At 50.4% G+C, this 20,216-nt stretch overlaps 1 protein-coding gene across 1 annotated transcript in view; it reads left to right on the top strand.

The window, feature by feature from the left end:
* GRIK4 (glutamate ionotropic receptor kainate type subunit 4) overlaps positions 1-17,474 on the top strand; it is a 123,543-nt gene extending 106,069 nt beyond the window's left edge. The window contains exons 13-19 of the mRNA XM_041480563.1: positions 6,898-7,007; positions 8,894-9,067; positions 9,333-9,498; positions 12,052-12,277; positions 13,718-13,846; positions 16,370-16,488; positions 17,109-17,474. Of these exons, the coding sequence (XP_041336497.1) occupies positions 6,898-7,007; positions 8,894-9,067; positions 9,333-9,498; positions 12,052-12,277; positions 13,718-13,846; positions 16,370-16,488; positions 17,109-17,474 (1,290 nt within the window). The remainder of the gene's footprint in view (positions 1-6,897; positions 7,008-8,893; positions 9,068-9,332; positions 9,499-12,051; positions 12,278-13,717; positions 13,847-16,369; positions 16,489-17,108) is intronic.
* The last annotated feature ends 2,742 nt before the right edge of the window (positions 17,475-20,216 follow it).

The following is a 20,216-nucleotide window of genomic DNA, read 5'->3' as shown; positions in this document are numbered from 1 at the left end:
TCCCTGTCCAGCCTGGCCTTGGACTCTTCCAGGAGTGGGGCAATTTTTTTTTTTTCTGTTTCAAAACAGGTGGGACTATTCCCAAGGGATTTGTGTGTGCAAGCATGTACGTGGTGTTGTGTGTTTGCTTAGCTAAACTTGTCCTAAACTCCCATAAATCCTCTTTTATTTGCTTCCTCCACTGTTTTACCTTCTCCCTGAAGCTCAGGAAGGGCCAGATCTCCCCCAGTCACTCCCAAATTCCAGGTGTCCCAGCAGGCAAGCTCCTTTTGCAGCCCCAATCTGCACTTGTGATGTGAGTGACAGTGCCTTGGTTTCTGTCAGCCCAACAATAGCAGCCAAAAGGAAAAAAATCCATTCAAGCTGCCTCTCCCAGCCCCCTCTCCACCCGGGAGGCTGTTAAGGATGCAGCGTTGGGGATGAACAGAAACAAATTCACGCCTCTATCTCTGTGCTGAGTGGCTCCTGCCAAGAGCAAACAAGTAATTAAAATCTAGTTAAAATTCTTCTTCCTCTGGTAAGTGCAGAATTTAGGATCAATGATTTAACTGATCACAAAGGAAAAAAAAAAATAAATAAAAAAGGTTGACTTTTACAACTCCTGGAAGTAAAATGGAATTGTCCCTTCCCCACCATGGCTGGGTTTTCACATCATCCTTGTGGAACCAGGACCTTTTCCTGCCAGTGTCTCCTAGGATTCAAATCAGATTTGGTGATTTAATACTCTGTTATATTAGGAAGGAATTCTTCCCTGTGAGGGTGGGGAGGCCCTGGAATAGATTTCCCAGAGAAGCTGTGGCTGCCCCATCCCTGGAAGCATCCAAGGCCAGGTTGGATGGAGCTCTGAGCAACCTGGGAGAGTCAAAATTGTCCCTGCCCATCAAAAAGGGTTGGAACAAGATGATCTTTATGATCCCTTCCAACCCAAACCATTCTGTGGATGTCCTGCACCAGAATCTCCAGCAATTCCCTGAGCAGCTCTCCTCCCTCCAGAGGAAAAGCAGGAATGTTGGTGCAGCCTTTGCTCAGGGTCTGCTCATTTGCTGCAGCCTCGGGGAGCTCTGCAGGATTTCTGACACTTGTTTGGGATGGAGGTTCCTCAGGGCAGGGAGCATCTGCTGCCACCAGAGGAGCACAGCCCCGCCCTGCTCCATGAGGCATTCACCAAACACAGCAGGATTCATAATCCCAGACTCCAGAGGGGCTTGGGAATCCTCCCCCTGCTCTCAGCAGGGCTTCAGCTGCTCCACGAAGGATCTGAGCTGCCCAGGCACCCAGGCAGGGTTGCAAAGACATCTCCCAGGTGGGGTCACCCCACTTTGGGCAGCCAAGCTCGTGCTCTCCCCAGAGCAGGGAAGCTCAGAGCCCTCCCTTCCCTCTCCAAGCCTTGGCACCTCTTCCTCCAGACCTTCCTGCTTGGCTTGAGGAGAGTGCCTGAGAGCTCTGTGGCAATTTAACTTCTGAAACTGGTAAATATTTCTTAAAGCAGCCACTTCTGGTTTTCCTTTAAGGATGTGGTTTGCTGAGCAGCCCCACAGTCTTCTTCTCCCCACCCCAAAAACCACCTCTGCAATGTCAAAAATTGCAGCTGACGTGTGTTAATCACGGCTCGGATGAGATGGAGCCTAATAAATAACCACAAATGAGCCTCTTCCTCGCTGAGGAGTTCTCTCCACACCCTGGGCTCCTTCAAATGTGATGACATTTTATTTTCATTTCCATGTAGCTCCAGTGGCAAGTGATTTCTCACCCCTTTCTCCTCCCCACGCCGCCAACCCAGCCACCACAGAGCCTGTGCCTCTTATCACACATAACCAAATATGGCAGCTTTAACCAGGGCTGTCATTTTTCTCAATTTCACTGCTTGTGATACAATCAAGGCTGGATTTCTGACACTGGAGCTCTAACAGGCTTCCTGACTCGCAGGCTGCTGAGAGGAAAGGCTTGGTTGGTTCCATTAGGTGCCCATCCTGCCCAGCCAGGGGGATGGCAGGAGGTGGCTGGGGAGCCCTGAGCAGTCCCTGGGTTTGGCAGGGGGCTGGAATCAGCTGCCCAGGGTCATTTTCTGCATGGAGGGATAAATCAGGAGTATTTGTGTCTTACCCATCTTTGCTCACATCTGCCTCTGTGGCAGGGAACGAGGGGCTAGAGGTGATTCTGCCTGCTCAGCCCTGAGAGTTCTTGCCTTCAAAATGAGGAAATGGATGTTGGGAGAGTGCACAGCCACAGCTGAGTTAAGGCCAAGTGAGCTGAGCCTTAAAGTGTTTTGACTTGATTGCTGCAGAGGACACAAGATGGGAAGGATGGATGGAAAAACTCCTTCATTCCAGCCAGAGGAGGCTTGAGAGGGGCTGAGAGGAGCTGAGCCCCATCCTGACAGCTCTGCCAGCAGGATTCCTCCCCACCAGAGCAGCGTGGGGGCAACTGCTGGCCCCAAGAATGTATTTGGTGATTGTGAACCATGTGGCCACTCCAAATGAGGCTCGAGATTCAGAGCAGCCTGTGCAGGGCTTTTACTGACCCAGAGGAAAAGGAGGGACCTGGATCTGCCCCTGGAGCAGGTGTGGTTGTCTGGGATGTGCCCTGGTTCCGTGCCCTGCGGCTGGACCGAGCACACATCAACGTTTCTTCCTCCCCAGGATGAGTTTTCTTGTTTTCCCTATGACTTCCAGAGGCAGGAGAGAGTTCTCTGCCCTCCTTTTTTAGGGGAAACACTTGTGAGAAATGGCATGGATGGGGCTGAGTGGGGTTCCTCCAGACTCTGCATGTGCAGGGCAGGGAGTGCTGAAAACAACAAATCCAGGGCTGTCCTCTCCTTCCCAAATGTCCCCCTTGTCCAAGCTCTCCAGTCACCAGTATCTTCCCAGCAAACTGCTTGCTCACTGGCTGAAAAAAATTAAGATTTCCAAGAACAATTTAGGAGGAGGGTAAATTAATCTCTCCCACATCCATCTGAGGATTTGCAGGAGGCCTTCATCAATTATTGGACATTTTGAACATATCTATTCCAGGAAAAATAGCTCTTCCAATTAACAAAGCTCTATTGGGACTGCCTAAAAATATCTGACAGACTCCAGATATTGTCATTCCCATCTTCAAAACAGACAGATAAGAGAGAGTTTGTGCCCTCCGTGGGAACAGAATATCTTTATTCTTACCCACAACTGTGAATGAAAAGAATATGTCCCAGCAGCCTGGAAATGACTGGAGCTGAAAAGAACCAGAACTACTACAACTGTAAAGTCACAGGAGAGATTCACTGCCAAGCTGGAGATTTAAAGCTTCCAACGCAATTTCCTTAATGAGAGTAATTTATTGACAAACTGCCCCAGAAATATAAAGAAGACATCAAGGCCTTAATTGCAGAAAGGAACTTTGTCACGGGAGCATCTCGCACGGGGAGGCTCAGCCAAGGCTCTGCCAGGGCCTGTGAGCTCCCTGCCAGCTCTGGGGTGCCAGGGAGGATCATTCCCTGCCCTGCCTGGGATGAGGAGCTCCAGGAGCTGCAGCTCGCTCAGCAGCCCGTGCCCTTCACACCTCGCTGGTTCCCTCACTGCATCCTTGAGGAGGAATGAAGAGTTACTGAGCTGGTTGGGCTGCTGAGGAAGAGGGGAGCCAGGGTTTGAGGGGCATCCAGGAGAGGCATGAAGGGGAGAGCTCTGCCAGTGCCCCCCTTTGGCAGTGCCACTCTTTGGCAGTGCCACCCTTTGGTACTGTCACCCTTTGGTACTGTCACCCTTTGGTACTGTCACCCTTTGGCAGTGCCCCCCTTTGGCAGTGCCCCCCTTTGGCAGTGCCACCCTTTGGGAGTGTCACCCTTTGGCAGTGCCCCCCTTTGGCAGTGCCACCCTTTGGCAGTGCCACCCTTTGGCAGTGCCACCCTTTGGCGTGGATCCCCTGGATGGGATCAGTGGGAAGGGCAGAGGGAACACCCCGTGGCACCTGCAGGGCTGGGAGGTGCCCTGCCCTCTCTGGATTAGGGAGAGGAGCTCCAGCAGGGTGAGCAAAGGCTTCTCCTGCAAATGGAATGCAGCTTCCTGCAGATTCTGTGGCTCTGAAAACCAGAACACAGCAGGAGCTGACCAAAAAATTGGGAAAGGACACAAAAAATGTGGTGTCTTCCAATGTTTGTACTTCACCTGTTGATAGGAGATAACCTGGAACAGAAGGGAGACATTGCCTAGAGGAGAGACTCTGGAATTAAACCCAGGAGGACCTGAACTTTTCCTTGGGAATTGGCTGGAAGTTAATCTGAGAACCTGAACTTTTCCTTGGGAATTGGCTGGAAGTTAATCTGAGAACCTGAACTTTTCCTTGGGAATTGGCTGGACGTTAATCTGAGAATGGGTGCTGAACCACTGGTCCTGAACTCACCCATTTGCTAAAAGCCTTACCAAGCCAGATTCTCTAAAAATGCTCATCCCAGATTGGTTTGTCTTGGAAGGGACCTCAGAAACCCTTTAGTTCCAGCCCCCCACCACGTGCAGGGACAGCGCAGATCCAAAAATCTCGTCCTGAAGGATCCAGGGACAGGTTGTTGTGGTGTGCTGGGTTTTTCCTGCATGCAGGGTTCGCTGGGGAAGGTTCCTGACACGTTACAGGTTCCCAGATGGTGACTGGAGCTGAGGATTTCACAGGCTCCTGGATATTTTTAGCAGAGGAAGATTTTTGTGCAAACAACTGTTGCCTTTTCTAGCAACAGCTCAAGCCTCCAGGAGAACTGCTGAGACCTTGTGAAATTCAGGGTCTGCATAACATTTAGTAGTAAAACAGCGAGGTTTGGATGGAAGTGGAATTTAAAATGCTGGTCTAAGTCTGGGGAAAGGGGAAAAAAAAAAAAAAAAGCCTTTGCAAAGCTCTGCCTCGTGGGAAGCTTCCCAGTTACAGGTGCTTGGGGAAGCTGTGGAGCTGTTTTAGGGATGCCAGGACTGAATTTGTGGTTTGGGACAGAAAATACAGGTTTCTGTGAGCTGTGGGATCATGTCCCTTGTGCCTTGGGTGTGCTTGAGCTGCTCCTGCCTTTCAGAGGAGCTCCATCCTCAGAGGTGGTGCTGACAGGAGAAATCCACCTAAAATGGGAGGTGTTTGGCTTTTGAGAAACTTCTCCAAAAAATTATTCTCCCGCTTTTGCACAAATTTGGTGACATTTGACAATTTTCTGGTGGTGGCAGCATCCTTGTGAAAGTTTAAAATGCTCTGGGAGAAGATCAGCCTGCTTTTTCTAGCAGTGAAGCCTTATTTTTTTTTTCAAGGAAAGGTGGAAAAAACAGGAAATTCTGACGCATCCTGGAGATAAAAATATCCTGTTCCCTGAGATAAAAGTAATAATTTTATTGGGGTTTTTGTAAAAGAAGAAACTTCGCAAGGCCAGAGAGAGAAAAGTTTTGAAAATATATATATATATATTTTTTTTTTCCTTTTGCTTCACAAATATATTTCCCTGTGAGCTCAGGTGGAGCCCCTTCTGCCCAGTTAAGTGTGGGGTGGACAAGGATGGGGGACCCCCCTCAGGGCTGGGGGTGCAGCAAACCCTGCCAGGAAGGGACAGAATGCTGTAATTGCCTCATTTTTCTCTCAATTCACCTCTTTCTTGGCCTGGAGGAACAAAAAAGGGGAGAAAAAGAGATTCAGGGGATGAATCCAGTGGGGAGGTGCTGCAGGACTCAGTCATTTGTGGGGTTGCTGTCACTTGTTTGCCCTGCAAGGCTGTTCCAAAGCCTGGTTTATCCCCCTTCTCCTGTTTATTTCCCTTCTCCTGTTTATTCCCCTTTCTCCCATTTATTCCCCTTCTCCTTTTTTTTTTTTTTCCTTTATTCCCCTTCTCCTTTTTTCGCCTCTTTTTCCCCCCATTTATTTCCCTTCTCCCGTTTATCCTCTTTGCCCCATTTATTCCCTTTCTCTCATTTATCCCCCTCCTCCCATTTCTCCCCTTCCCATTTTAATTCCATTTTCTCCCATTTATTTCCCTTCTCCCATTTACCCTTTTTGCCCATTTATCCCCTTTCTCCCATTTATTCCCTTCCTCCCACTTATCCCCCCTCTTCCTTTTATCCCCTTCCCCTTTTTATTCCCCCTTCTCACATTTATCCCCCTGTCTCCCATTTATCCCCTTTCTACTGTTTTTCCCTCTTCTCCCATTAATCCCCTTTGCCCCATTTCTCCCATTTCTTCCCCTTCTCCCATTTATTTCCCTTTCTCCTATTTATTCCCCTTTCTCCCATTTATTTCTCTTTCTCCTACTTATTCCCCTTCTTGTGTTTATCCCCTTGGCCCCATTTTGCCCCTTTCTCCCATTTCTTCCCTTTCTCCCACTTATCCCCCTTTCTCCCATTTTCCCCTCTTCGCCCATTTGTCCCCATTCCCCTTTTTATTCCCATTTTTCCCATTTATCCCCCTTCTACCGTTTATCCCCTTTCTTCCATTTATCCTCTTTGCCCCATTTCTCCCATTTCTCCCCCCCTCCCATTTATTCTCCTTTTTCCCATTTATCCCCTTTGCCCCATTTCTCCCCCTTCTCCCATTTATTTCCTTTCTCCTATTTCTCCCCTCTCTCCCATTTATCCCCTTCTCCCATTTATCCCCATTCCCCTTTTTATTCCCATTTTTCCCATGTATCCCCCTCTTTCCCATTTATCCCCCTTCTACCGTTTATCCCCTTTCTTCCATTTATCCTCTTTGCCCCATTTCTCCCATTTCTCCCCCCTCTCCCATTTATCCCCTTCCCCCGTTTATCCCCATTCCCCTTTCTATTCCCATTTCTCCCACTTATCCCCTTTCCCCCATTTCCCTCCTGCAGTGCCACCGGTGCAGGTAATTTCCCTCGTGCCCTTCCAGGACTATTTCCACCTCTCCAAACCCACCCGGCTCCAACTCCTCCTTTGCTTTTTCCCTCCCCAGGGCCGCAGACCCGGCTACTTCTCCTTCCTGGACCCCTTTTCTCCGGGCGTCTGGCTCTTCATGCTGCTCGCCTACCTGGCTGTCAGCTGTGTCCTCTTCCTGGTGGCTCGGTAATGTCGCGGTGCCTTTCCCTTCCTCGCGGTGCCACCTAGTGTCACTGCAGACCCGGCGAGAGGGGACTCCCAGGGGGACGCGGGGACATCCATCCTCTGCCCCCCAGCTGGCCGGGATGGGCTGGCAAAGGTCCCAGCCCTGTGCCAGCTGGGGACTGAGGTTTGTCACCGTGTCCCCGCGCTGGGCTGGCCATCGTGTCCTGGTTCAGGATGTGTTTGGCCACGGTGGTGCCCAGAGCTGGGTGGGAGATTTTGGAGAAGGTTTTGGTGCTGTTAAAACGCTCCCTCTGATGTTTTTGTCCCAAGCAGGGAGGGTGGGGGCTGCTAGGAACCTGCAAATCCATTCTGAGGTGTCAGAATTCCACCAGCGCTGTCTGGCTCCCCAGTTTGTGGAGGACAGGGAAGCTCATGACTATCTTTGAGCAGAAGTGCAGAGCCTGGCTGGGCAGCTCTCAGCTCCATTCCCCTGTGACCGATTTCAGTCAGCCTCAAAACACCTCGCTGTGTGCTCGCCTCAGCACAGCCCCTGGGCTCCAGGGCTGCTCTCCCTGCTGCCCACAGCCCTGTGCAGGGGCTGTCACAGGCACAGTGGAGCTGTGTCCCGTCTCCAGGGCTCCATGGCTCTTTGGGGACCCCTCAGTGCACAAATTGGGGCTGTGCTGTCACCGGCTCCCTCAGCATGGCTGAAGCTGTCATCCTGGCAGGGCTTTAATGTGTTCTTCGAGTGCTGTTACAGCCTCAGAAATGCAGGTCTGGAGAAACCATTGAATTATGCACAGCTGGTGCCTCTTTAGCCCCTTCCTCATGTTTTAAATATGATCCTCCAAAAAGGCGCCTTTACCCAGCTCCCCTCTGGAGAGGGAGCTTTGGCTGCTGCTCCCTGCCTTGCTCAGCAGGAAGGAGCTCTTGACCCTGTGAGCTGCAGACTCTCCCAGAGCACTGGGGTTTGCTGCCAGTGCTTGATGCACCATGGAAGGTCTGCAGGAAATAACCTCCTCCTCCTCCTTGGCACCACAGAAGGAGAGGAGGTGCAGGGATGAAAAGAACCCCCTCATTTTGGCTAAATAAGATGTGAGCTGGCACAGCCCTGCAGCTGTGCTGGCAATAGCCCCAAAATGACCCTCCCAGGCCTCAGCTTTCTTAGCTAGAGCAGTATGAAGTGCAGCACATGAATTAGCAGACTTTCTTAGCAACCAGGGAACTGGAAATAGCAGAAGAGAGAGAGAGAGCTGCAGTCACAACAGTGACAGGCTCAGACATTTCCCATCTCCATCTCTGTCCTGTCCCTGAAGGATGGGATGCTTTGAAACACCAGCACTCAGCTTCCAGCTCCACCTCAGACCTTCTCAGAACAACCCTTTGCACCAACAGAGTTTTTCTTGATGGTTTAATGCAGTCAGGGCTCAAACACTTTGCTTTTGAACCTCCCATCAGTGCTCGTGCTCCAGCAGGGAGCACAGCCAAAGATGTTTGATTTCTACTTCCCATCAAGTCCATGCACATCTGGAGTTCCTGCTGTGGTGTGAATCTGCACTCAGGGCTGCAGGATGCACGCAGAGCTGCCCAGAGCAGAGCCTCTCAAAGTTTTTGCAAATCTTTACAAGAAAGCCTCTGGCTCCTGAGTCTTAGAGCAAACGTTTCACACAGCTCTGAGCCCTGGGCATCAACTGACAGCAAAGCATTTCCTCCTCAGAAAACTCTGCCTCCAGGACAGCTGAGCTTCAAGCTTTTCTCTCTCTTTTTTTTTTTGTTTGTTTGGGTTTTTTTTTTTTTTTTTTTTTTTTGTTTGGTTTTTTTTTTTTTTTTTTTTTTGTTTGGTTTTTTTTTTAAAGTGTCCCACTTCCTAGCGCATTCCCTGAGCTCTCCTTTTCTTGTCCTTTCAGGCTGACACCATATGAGTGGTACAGCCCCCACCCCTGCTCCCAAGGTCGATGCAACCTCCTGGTGAACCAGTACTCCCTGGGGAACTCGCTGTGGTTCCCAGTGGGGGGGTTCATGCAGCAGGGCTCCACCATTGCCCCCCAGGCTCTGTCCACGCGCTGCGTCAGCGGAGTCTGGTAAGGGGGGCAGCCCTTCCTTTCAGGAAGGTTTCTCTGGGCAGAGGTGGGTGTGGAGGAGGGATTTCCTCATGGAAAGGGCTGTGGGACTTTGGGAGGGGCTGCCCAGGTGGAGGTGTTCAAGGATGACTGGATGTGGCACGCACTTGTCTGCGTGACAAGGTGATGGTTTTGGAGGGAGTTTGCAACCTCAGCGATTCTGCGATTCTGTGATGGACACGCAGATTTCCTGAGGGAAACCACACCTTCCCTTCCCTCCCCCTAGGTGGGCATTCACCTTGATCATCATCTCCTCCTACACGGCCAACCTGGCAGCCTTCCTGACCGTGCAGAGGATGGACGTCCCCATCGAGTCCGTGGATGACCTTGCTGACCAGACAACCATCGAGTACGGCACCATCCACGGCGGCTCCAGCATGACTTTCTTCCAAGTAAACCCCATTTTTTTGGCTGGCTGGGGGGCAGGGGGTGCACAGGGCACCCCTCAATCAGATTGGGGTGTCCCCTCAGCCTGCTGTGCCCGTGTCACTCCAGTTGCTGGCAGGAAGGGGAACCTCTGGAGAGATCACTGCACAGGATGAATGGTGGGAGAGGCATGGTGGAGGACACAGAAAGGCAATTCGACAAGGAGTTCAAATTTTCACGGGTCTCTGCATGGTTTTAGCTTTTATTTGAGAGTCTTTCAGGTGGGATAAGAAAAGAAACATTTGCACAGCCCAGGCAGGCTCACAGAAGTCAAAGTGCTGGAGCCTGTGTGAGGTCAGTGGCACTGAAATAAGTCAAATGTATGTAAAGTTATGTGGGCCATTTAGCCCAATTTAATTTTTATCTTCCCTGCTCTGCTCAGAAGGGAAATAAATGAGTGAATATTTTCTGCAGCGCTCTGAACACACAAAGAACTGCTTGAGGATTGTTTATTTATTTATTGCTTGTTGAAATTCCAAAAGGAGAGAAAGCTTGTTCTCACTCTTTCCCTCCACTCTGAGTCTGAACTGAATTTGGAAGGCTGGGAAATCTCTGGAGTCAGCCTGAGCTTTTGAGCCCAACTTTATGCTCTTCAGCAGTATGGAAAAGAGCTACTTTTAAGCCAAACTTTACATCTAAAATGAGCTGAGCAGGGCCTAAGTGAGGGAGGTGGTTGTATATGTGCGGCTCACTTGAGGAAAGCTTTCAAGTTTAAACCCCTGACTGTCTCTGCGCTGCCTGGCAGTGAGGAAATCAGAGAGGAAATTAGGAAAAGAAGGTTTTGTCCCATTTGTGGTGCTTTAAGCTGTGTTGGGATCCATTTGCCTCTGGTGTAAGGATGGGGAGGCTAAAGTAGTGATGGATAACTGCCTCCATCCCCCCTCCCTTCCTGGGTGCACGAAGGAATGTTTGTCCCCTCCTGAGGCACCTTGTCCTGGCAGTGCTTCCCCTGACACTGACACACACAGTTTAAGGTCTAAAAATGCAGTGAAACAGAACCAAACCCCCCCTGCTCATCTGTCTCCTGCCCAAGTGGCTGCACCCAGAGGACAGAGCTGGACAGATGAGGACAGGAACTGGGTCAGCAGCAGATTCCCTGAGGCTCTCCAGCACTGCTCACCAGCCACAGAAAACGAGCCCTTGACAGTATGAAAATCCTCGTGTAGAGCAGGGTGTGTTTATATTCAGTCTTTGTGCAAGCAGGTTTCACTCTCTGCTCAGCACAGGCAAGAGAGATTCATCATTCTCAGCTTTCTTTTCATCGGACCAAGGTGGTTCAGCCAGCAGCCAGCTCTGAGGATTTGGGGCTGGCTGAGCTTTGGTTTATTGTAATCAATGACAAAAAAAACCCAGTTCTTTTCAGCAAGCACTTTAACTTGCCTCACAGAGGGGTGAACCAAATCTGGATTATTTTTTGAATTAAATTTGTGAGCAACAATCTCCAGAGAGCTTTTGTGCTGCCCCCAGCCTTCAGTGCCCTCCTCAGGGTGCTGGAGTCTGGCTCTGACACTGAAGAACTGTTGGGACAACGTTTGAGGGATTGTCAGTATGGTGTGAGCGCCCGGAGGTTTCAATCAACCAAGCAGGAGCTATTTCAGGCATTTTTTGTGTGTTCTTGATATGTGGTCACTGAAATCTATGATTTTTTTTCTAAAATTGAATTTACACAAAGAGTTTTGCCAGACCCCGTTGGAATTGGGGCATTTCATGCCCAGCTTTTCCAACAAACTCCCAACACATTTGGGCCTCTTTGACATAAACAAAGATGAGGCATCAAAATCCTTGCTGAATCTGAAACCAGATTTGATTCCCCTCTCCATTGTGGCTTTTCTGCAACAGTGCCTGATATGGGGGTTTAATTTTAGGGGTCTGTTCTGGTTTGAAAGCAAAACCAGTGAGAGACTCCGAAGTCAGAAATACAGTTTTTTAGGAAAAGGAAAAATAAAACCAAAATAGATGCAACAATACAAAAGAAAAGAACACTGACAAAATCAGAATACAATCTGACACCCTGTTGGTCAGGGTGTTGGTAGCAGTCTGGTTGGATTGGTGGCTGTCAGTCCTCTGCCAGTCCTCCTGGACTGCAGATGTGGTTCTGTTGGAGCAGTGATCCTGTAGAAAGGGTGTAGTCTTCTTCTGAAGATTCAGTGGAAAAGACAGCCATTCCTCTGGGAATCCAGTGGAAAAACTGCTCTGTCCCAAACCCCAGATTATATCCAGGTGGGGATGCTTAGCTCCTCCCTCCTGGGTGGAGCATCTCACAGTGGGCTGTTCCCATTTTGTGAGTCATGTGGTGGCTCCGTTAAACAGAAATGGCTCCTGGAGGGAATTATCTCTGAGTCATTGGCAAGGCATTGATGGGCCCATTAACAGGAGATAAGGAAGAAACAACGCCCCTCCTGGTTTCAGCACCTCTTGACGATGGGAATAGAATATATCTTAATATTGTCACCTAGGACAGGATCTAATTTACCCCACATCTCCTCCCTGAGCTGTGTCTGCCTCCTTCCCCCCCGCAGAACTCCCGCTACCAGACGTACCAGCGGATGTGGAATTACATGTACTCCAAGCAGCCCAGCGTCTTCGTGAAGAGCACGGAGGAAGGGATCGCGCGCGTGCTGAACTCCAACTACGCCTTCCTGCTGGAGTCCACCATGAACGAGTATTATCGGCAGCGCAATTGCAACCTCACGCAGGTCGGGGGCCTTCTGGACACCAAGGGCTACGGGATTGGCATGCCCGTCGGTAGGCAGTGAAGAACAATTCTAGTCCTTCTCGGCTGTCGGCAGAGGACCGGAGCGTTCCAAAGGCTGCGCCGGCTCTAAAAGCCAACGTTGCATCTCACAGGGTCCTTTTAATTTCTTACCTGTTGCCCGTGCTCAGAGCCAGATGTGCAAGACCCTGCTCTGGTCCAGAGCCAGATGTGAGACCCTGCTCTGGTCCAGAGCCATGTGAGACGCGACCGCGGCTCTTTCAATGATTCATGTGAAAGATGTCTCAAAATTGCTGCTTGTTTTCTGCATACTTGCTCTTTGCTGTTTCCTTCCCCAACCAGTGTTTGTGCATCGTTTTGTGCTCCTTGTTTTAATCCCAGAAGTGATGTCAAAGTAATGCTGTGGTAATTCTGGTAGTTTTTAGCAGGAATGTCTTAACAGCTGGTGGTTTTTGAAACTGCAGGCCAGAGAGCTGGGTGATTCAGGGGCTCTCATCAGGTTTAACAAATGCAGGGGTTTTGTCTTTCAAATGTACGAGCTCACAAGAGAACATCACCACTAAATAAGGGTTTAGTTGTTGTTCCAAATGATCCGCTGGTCTTTTGGACAGCCTGGAAGCCTTGTCCTGACCTTTAAGCCCTGGCATTTAGCAACACAAAGTTGAGGTGGATTACATAAGGCCCCCGTCACACAAACAGCCACTCTAGTTTAGGGAACATGGGTAAGCTTGTAAAGTCACAGCAACCTGATCAAAGTGAGTACAAATCCCTACCTTCAGGGCTAAATTTGTTCTGACATTGTCTTGTTAAACAGTGAAACCGTAGCAGATAAGAGGAGCAGAAAGCTGCAGGCTGGGACAATAGTGCAGAGTTACTGGGAGAAGCAGAGTCTTTCCCATGGCCCTTCCTCAGGATCTCTGGTGGCAGACAAGGATTTCTTGTACGAGACAAGGATCTCTGGTGGCAGACAAGGATCTCTGGTAGCAGACACTGGGACTGCAGCGGAGCTCTGTGCCCAGCACAGGACTGAGCTCCTCCAACATGGACATTTTGGCTTCCATGATCCTTGGGCTCCTTCCAACTCAGTATTTCTATTCTGTGACCAGTTTGAGGGAAGGAGCATTAGAACAAGGTTGAACTGGAATTGGAACAAGAGAGGGACCTCCATGGTCTGCAGGAGCAGGATACCGAACTGCTCATTCAAAAGCCAAAGCTCTCCTTGCCATGGACCTGCTCCAGAGAGCCCTGTGTGGCTGCTGGTGGCCAGGTAATGTCACCTTCTGCAAGTGACATTAACCAGGTGACATTCCCAGTGGGGTGGCTGCAGCTTTCCATGGCTTGCATGGACTGACAGCCCCTCCAAGCCACCCAGAGAGGAGCTGTGCTAGCTGGGCACACTGGGGTGGGGCGAGTGGCGAGGATGATGATGGGGAGGAAGGTGGGGCCCTACCACGTCCCTCTCGGCGTTGCAGGCTCCGTGTTCCGCGACGAGTTCGACCTGGCCATCCTCCAGCTGCAGGAGAACAACCGCCTGGAAATCCTGAAGCGCAAGTGGTGGGAAGGAGGGAAGTGCCCCAAAGAGGAGGACCACAGAGCCAAAGGTAAGCCCTGCACTCCCAAGGGACCAGGCACAGAAACATCCTGGCCAGAGGTGCGAGGATGAACACCCAGCTGCATGTCTGCCAGGTTTTCTGCCTGGGAATCACTTTTTCCCCTTCTCCTGACCTGAGATTCCTTCCTTCACAACTCAAGGAGAAAGCCAAACAGCTCCGCTGTGCCTCACGCTGTGTGTTTTTGCCTGGGGCAGAGATAGCGGGAACAACCAAATGACAAATATTGGAGGCATATGGAGGGTAAATTAGCTTCTAATGAATGTCTGGGAAAATGGATGGCTGAAGGGATCAGACCAAAATCCTGGGTTCCTTGAAGGGAGATGGATCTCCACCACAGGCCCGCTGGTTAATGGCTCCAAGTGAAAGCGTCTTTTAAACAGCCAGAGAAGGGACACAAGGACTTTATTAGTACATTTGTAAACTGAGGAGCAAATTCTTTTGGGTAATGCAATGCAAATTGCCATAAAAGCCACCACATTAGGCTGATGTCCCAGCATGAAAGCAGTTGCCAGCCTAACACAGTTGCTGCATTTTTTAGTTTTGGCAGCAGCCCTTTCCTCAGCAAGTGTTTTCTGCGAGGGCAGCAGGCCTCCCAGTTAAAAGCACAGCCTTGTGACCTTTGTGGGAGCAGAGAAAAGAGCCAAGCCAGGGCTGGGAAAGCTCTTTTGGAGTTTTGACCTTGCAGCAGGTGTAGGTGTGTGTGTGTCTGTGCCGTTCCTGCTGGCACCCCATGGGGCTGGGAGGTGATGTTCACTTTTGGGCAGTGCTGCTCTACAGACAACCCCAGTTATTTATCTTCAGGCTGAAGGTGTAAGACATCAGGTTATTGCTATTAAATGAGTTACTTTTGAAGGTGGAAGGGTTTTTTTTTCCCTCGGACTGTGCCAAAAGCAACTCTAAGGTGGAATCTGTTTTGAGGTGGCTTTGGAAGGGGGAAGCTGGGCTGTTTCTGGCACTACCCAGCACAATCTCTGACCCTGGGTAAGTTTTTCTGCTGTTCCTGTTTTGTTCCCTATGCCGTGGCTCACTTCTTCAGTTTAGGAGATGAGGAAGGCTGTAGCTGTATGGAGAAAGGAAATATCTCTCAGTGAGCTTGGGTTCTGAGGTGGCACCCAGACAGAATGATAGGAGGATGTGTACAGAGAGATGCAAACTCTAAATTCACACTTGTGAGCTGCTGGGGGGAGTGGATGACCTTTACATTTGGGTCTGAATTGTGATTCTGGGCTGTTTTATCTGCCTTGCCGTTGCTGTGGAACCACCTCTGCAAAAGTCTCTGATTTACAGACTCCCTGCATTGCTCTGGGGGTGGTGCCAAAAGAATGACGGAGGAGGAGGCAGAAATGTGACCTGCTAAGTTTTAGAACAAAACAGGTCAGCGATTTACAAGGATTTTGGTGAGGTTTTATGTCCAAAAGCCACGCCGAGATCAAGTCAATAAATCATCTATTCTTACACTTTGATTTAATGCTCCAGGAGGGAGAGGAAGATTTTTATAGATGTTCTTGTTGAGTAATGGCCTCACACAGCCAACCCAGGGCAGAGCACATGTTTTTTAGTAATCAATCCAATCAGGGACCCAAACCAAACGCACGAGACAGGAACCACATCCCAGGAGAGCAAATGTTGGGGTCGGCTCATCTCCCACGCAGATGGAGGCACAGCTTTGGGGACCAGGGCTGTGGTGGCAAGTGAAGTGATGGCCTCAGCACATGGAAAGCTCATGTTTTTAAGGGATGGATTTTCCTTCAGCTGGTGGAACTTTCTGGAATGCAGGGTGGGTAGGCATGGTGGTCATCCCATAGGAGGTGAGTTGTGGGAGCACGTGGGATGAGCTGTCCACGGAAGGGGCTGTTCCCTCCTCATGGGCCAGGGGTGCTGGGCAGAGACACCCAACGCACAGCCAGGTCCCCCAGGGTGGCAGGGACCCCATTTTGTCACCCTGTAGTGACACAGCATCCTGCTCTTGTTTGGAGCCTCTCCTTTCCCACTGCAGTCCGAGCAGCCGGAGTCATTTTCCTGCAGCACTTTGTGATGCAATCAAAGGAGCTTTTCCTGGTTCCAGCTTCCTTTAAAGCCCTTCCCTGTCCCCTTTATCTCTGCTCCTTTAACAACCTTGCTCCTCTTCCTTTTCAAGTTCAAAGCCACTGGAGCTTGGTGAATAATTTGCAGGGATTAATGCGCCCCTTTGATCCTGCGTTTTTCCCATCCTGTTTTCAGTTTTTCCACAAATTGCTTTGTGCTTCCCCTCCAACGTTTCTGGCTGTTTATCTGCAAAATCATCATTTCTGAGCAGGCATCTTCGATCCTGCAGTCATTGCAAGTCACTCACTTGGGCCATCTGAGTCATGCAGGGAGCTATTAATAGGACACTGCTGGCTTGGTGCTTTTGGTCCCTGGCTGGGCATCTACAATGCCAACAAAACAGCAAAGCCTGGGGGTTCTGTGCAGTGATACTTGAGGTTTATGACGTGTCTGCCTCTCCAGAGTGTCTCTCCTGCTTTATTTTAGGCTTGGGGATGGAGAACATTGGTGGAATCTTCGTGGTGCTCATCTGTGGCTTAATCGTAGCAATTTTTATGGCAATGCTGGAATTTTTGTGGAGCCTTCGACACTCTGAACAGTCAGAGGTAGGACCTGGGAGTGTCCTGAGGGGACAGGGTGTGTTTATTGCTGTCTGCGGGCTGTCCTAGAGCAAGTCACGCACCCAGGCTGAGGAGCAATCCCAGCCAGGACAGCTCAAAGCCAGGAACAGGCTTGGTCCTTTGGGCAGGGTCTAAAATCCATGAGCTTCTCATGCACTCCTACTCAGAGCGAGGCTGTAGAGAGGCTCCAAGGGCTTTCAAAGGGATCAAAGATGTGTACAACATCCAGGTACCTTTCCTGGGGATGGGATTTCCACCTGCAGCAGTTTTGGATCTTGTGCTGATCTGGGGATGAAGAACACATTGGGGGTCTCTGATGAGAGGCAGAATTGGGTTAAATCAAGTGGAGATTCTGAGCATTGATGTTGAAAACCAGCAGCACTGAGTCCATAAAAATTTGGTGTCAGAATCACATCATGGAATCTTAAAAAAACAGCCTGGGTTGGAAGGTACCTTAAAGCTCATCCAGTTCCATCCCCTGCCCTGGTCAGGGACACCTACCACCATCCCAGGTCACTCCAAGCCCTCATCACTCCAGGACCCAGAGCCCCTGAGGGACTCAGAGCTCGCCCAGGTGAGCAGGACAGCTCCATTCTCCCCCGCAGGTGTCGGTGTGCCAAGAGATGGTGACGGAGCTGCGCAACATCATCCTGTGCAAGGACAGTTTCCACCCCCGTCGGAGGCGAGGGGGGGTGGTACGGACTCGCCCCGCTCTGCCCGAGGAGCGCCGAGCCCGCAGCACAACCACGCTCAGCAACGGCAAGCTGTGCAGCGGGGGCGAGCCAGACCCCCTGGCACAAAGACTGGCACAAGAGGCCGCCCTGGTTGCCCGGGGCTGCACCCACATCCGCGTGTGCCCCGAGTGCCGCCGCTTCCAGGGGCTCCGGGCGCGGCCGGCCGCGGGGTCACCGGCGCGGAGCGAGGAGAGCCTGGAGTGGGACAAGGCCACCAACAGCAGCGGGCCCGAGTAGCGCCGGGCCCGGCGGGCGTCGGGGTGGGACGAGAGGGTCCTGTTCCATTTTACAGAACACGGACTTGTACAATGTCAACTCGTTTTTAAATCAATAGCAGTTACCCGGCTTCCCCAGAGCAAGGTGCACCTCGGCGCGGACGCTGAGGCCTGGCTGCGGTTTCGGTGTCCGCTGCGGCCTGGCGTGGCAGGAGGGAGGTCCTCAGGCTGGTGGAGGTCCAGAGGTTGTCTCTGGGAAGGAGGGACGTGGTGGGTGGCTGGTGGAGCAGGTATTGCCCACCCAGGGGCAAGGAGGGCTTCCTGGAACTTCTCACCCCTCCAAGGTCAGGAGAAAGGACAGTGGCGCTGCCTCTCCATCACTTACTGGGGGATGTTCTCCAAGGGCAAGGGGGGACTTTTTATTTGCCGTGGCTGTGGGAAGGGAGGAGTCATTATTTTGGGGTTTTTTTTGTTTAATTTGGGTATGTCAGGGCCCAGTCTCCAAGGCACCAGGTGCTGAATTCTTCTTCCTTTTCCAAGGGTGGCAGGTGGGTTGAAGGGGGAAGGGGAGGATGGGATGGGACACGCTCCCTGTGAGAAGCAGCATTTGCTGGAAGTCCATCTGAGGAGTTGTTGAAATTACATATATAAAGAAATATATCTATACATAGATATATATATATACACATATATTAAAATGCCAAAAAACAGCCAACGAACACAATGAACTCAAAGAGGCCTTGAAACGCCTGGAATTTCAGGGGTTCTGTGTCTTTTGTTTCATTCTGGGGTTATCTTTTGCTTTTTTTTCCTTTTCCTTTCTATTCTTGGGATGGAGTGGGGGGGAGCCTTTTGAGGGAGGTGAGGGGGGAGCACTGGGGGAGGCTTCCCATCCCCACCAGCCGAGGAGGAGGTGTTGGGACCCCCAGAGTGCCCCTGGCTGTGCTCTGCACGCTCCTGAAGTGACTCTGAGCTCTACCCCAGGCTCAGGAGCTCCCCAAATCCGTGACCCCACGGAGCACCCTCAACTTCCAGGGTGAATTCCAGCCACACAGCATTTGAGAAAATCATTAGCCCGGGATCTCGTGTAAGGAAAATAGTGACTTCCCTAGAAACAGCAGCAGCTCACCCTCTGCTTGGCACAGATGTGGGGTTTACACTGGCAAATTTAATTTTCTGATTGAAAAAACAAATTCTATGCAATTTCTGGTTGTAAAAGGAAAGAGATGACAATGGAGAGGGGCAGGGGAGATAAAGCCTTGAGTGAAGGTACATCCTGTTCTTGAATTGTTTTCTTTTCTTTTTGTCTTGAATGTACTGAAATAAAAGATGTCCTTGTATAATCATGCTTTTTTTTTTTTTTTTCCCTCTTTCCTTCCCTGTTTAGAGTCAGGAAAGTTGTGAGGCAGTTTGAGGCCCAGCTGCTGAGGGAAAAACCCAGCAACTTGACAGGCAAGAGGTGCTTTGGCTGTTGGAGCTCTCTGCTCCCTGAGAGTGTCCACACCCCTGGTGTTGCTGTTACCTGTAGCTGAATGGAAAACAGGAGTTAAAAAGCAAAGGTCAATTAAAACAAACAAACAAACAAACAACAAAAAAACAAATGCCTGGTGATGAGGGAGAAAAGAACTCAGAACTGACAGCAGGGTGAGCAGGGATGCTGCTCCATCTTTCCCATAGCTGGTGGTTGGAGCTGCCCAAGGGTGAATCCAGGGTGGTTCCAGCAGATGTATGCACAGGGAATGGGGTGTGGACCATGGTGATGGGCACAGTAGGGTTGTTTTGATTATTCCAGAAGATGTTTCTGAAGAGGATGCACAGGGGATGGGGTGTGATCCAAGGTGATGGGCACAGCAGGGTTGTTCTCATGATTCCAGCAGATGTTTCTGAGGAGGATGGGCAGGGAATGGAGTTTGATCCATCGTGATAGGTACAGCAGGGCTGTTCTCATGATTCCAGCAGATGTTTCTGAGGATGCACAGAGAATGGGGTGTGGACTGTGGTGATGGGCACAGCAGGGCCATTCTGTTGTCCCCAGCAGGGTGTGGAGGGAAGCTCTGCTCCCAGTGACTGTAAAACAGGCAGCAAGGAGAGGATTTAGAGCTTGTTTTTTAGGATGTCGTATGAGATGCTCACAGAGCTCCTTCCTGGCTTTCACATCCTTAAATCCACAGGATGTTCCCCTCTCCCTGGCATAAACTGAGCAGTGAGATGAGGCAAGGCTCCCCCCATGCCATGGGGTTGGAGAGGCAGATCCTCAGCTGAGGCAAGTCAGTAAAACTCCGTGCAGCTCTGCCAGGAGCCAGGCTGGGCTTTCAGAGTCCTGACAGCAGCACTAGAGACATCTGAGAGCGCCTGTGTTGTGCTTAAAGGCCAACATGTTTCTACGAGCTGCAGAATATATTCATCAAAAGGAAGCTGCTTTTTAAAATTTATTTACAGATTAGCAGAAGAAAAGGCTCCATGAATCATTTATCAGACCTGATGTTTTTTTCACTGCTTCTCTGCATTGAATAAAGAGAAATCTTGACAGAGCTAGACATTATTCTGCATCTCCAAAGATCTTGCAGTCATCTGCTCAGAGAGAGGATGTCAAGGAAAAAAAAAAAGATGAGAAACCACCTGGTTTTTATCTCTCCTGTTAGCTTGCTCCACCCACATGGTATTTTATATCTGGGTCTGTATTTTAAGGAGATTTGTTTCATGTCCCTCTTGCCCTCCTCTCTTTTTAAAGTTGTTTTTCTTTTTTTAATATTCAGAGGTTTTG

Source organism: Pyrgilauda ruficollis, unplaced genomic scaffold, assembly GCF_017590135.1.
Source record: "Pyrgilauda ruficollis isolate IOZ18807 unplaced genomic scaffold, ASM1759013v1 scaffold52, whole genome shotgun sequence".
Classification (NCBI taxonomy): Eukaryota; Metazoa; Chordata; class Aves; order Passeriformes; family Passeridae; genus Pyrgilauda; species Pyrgilauda ruficollis.
Note: the sequence above shows the minus strand (reverse complement) of the source record. Positions and strands in the feature narration are given on the sequence as shown.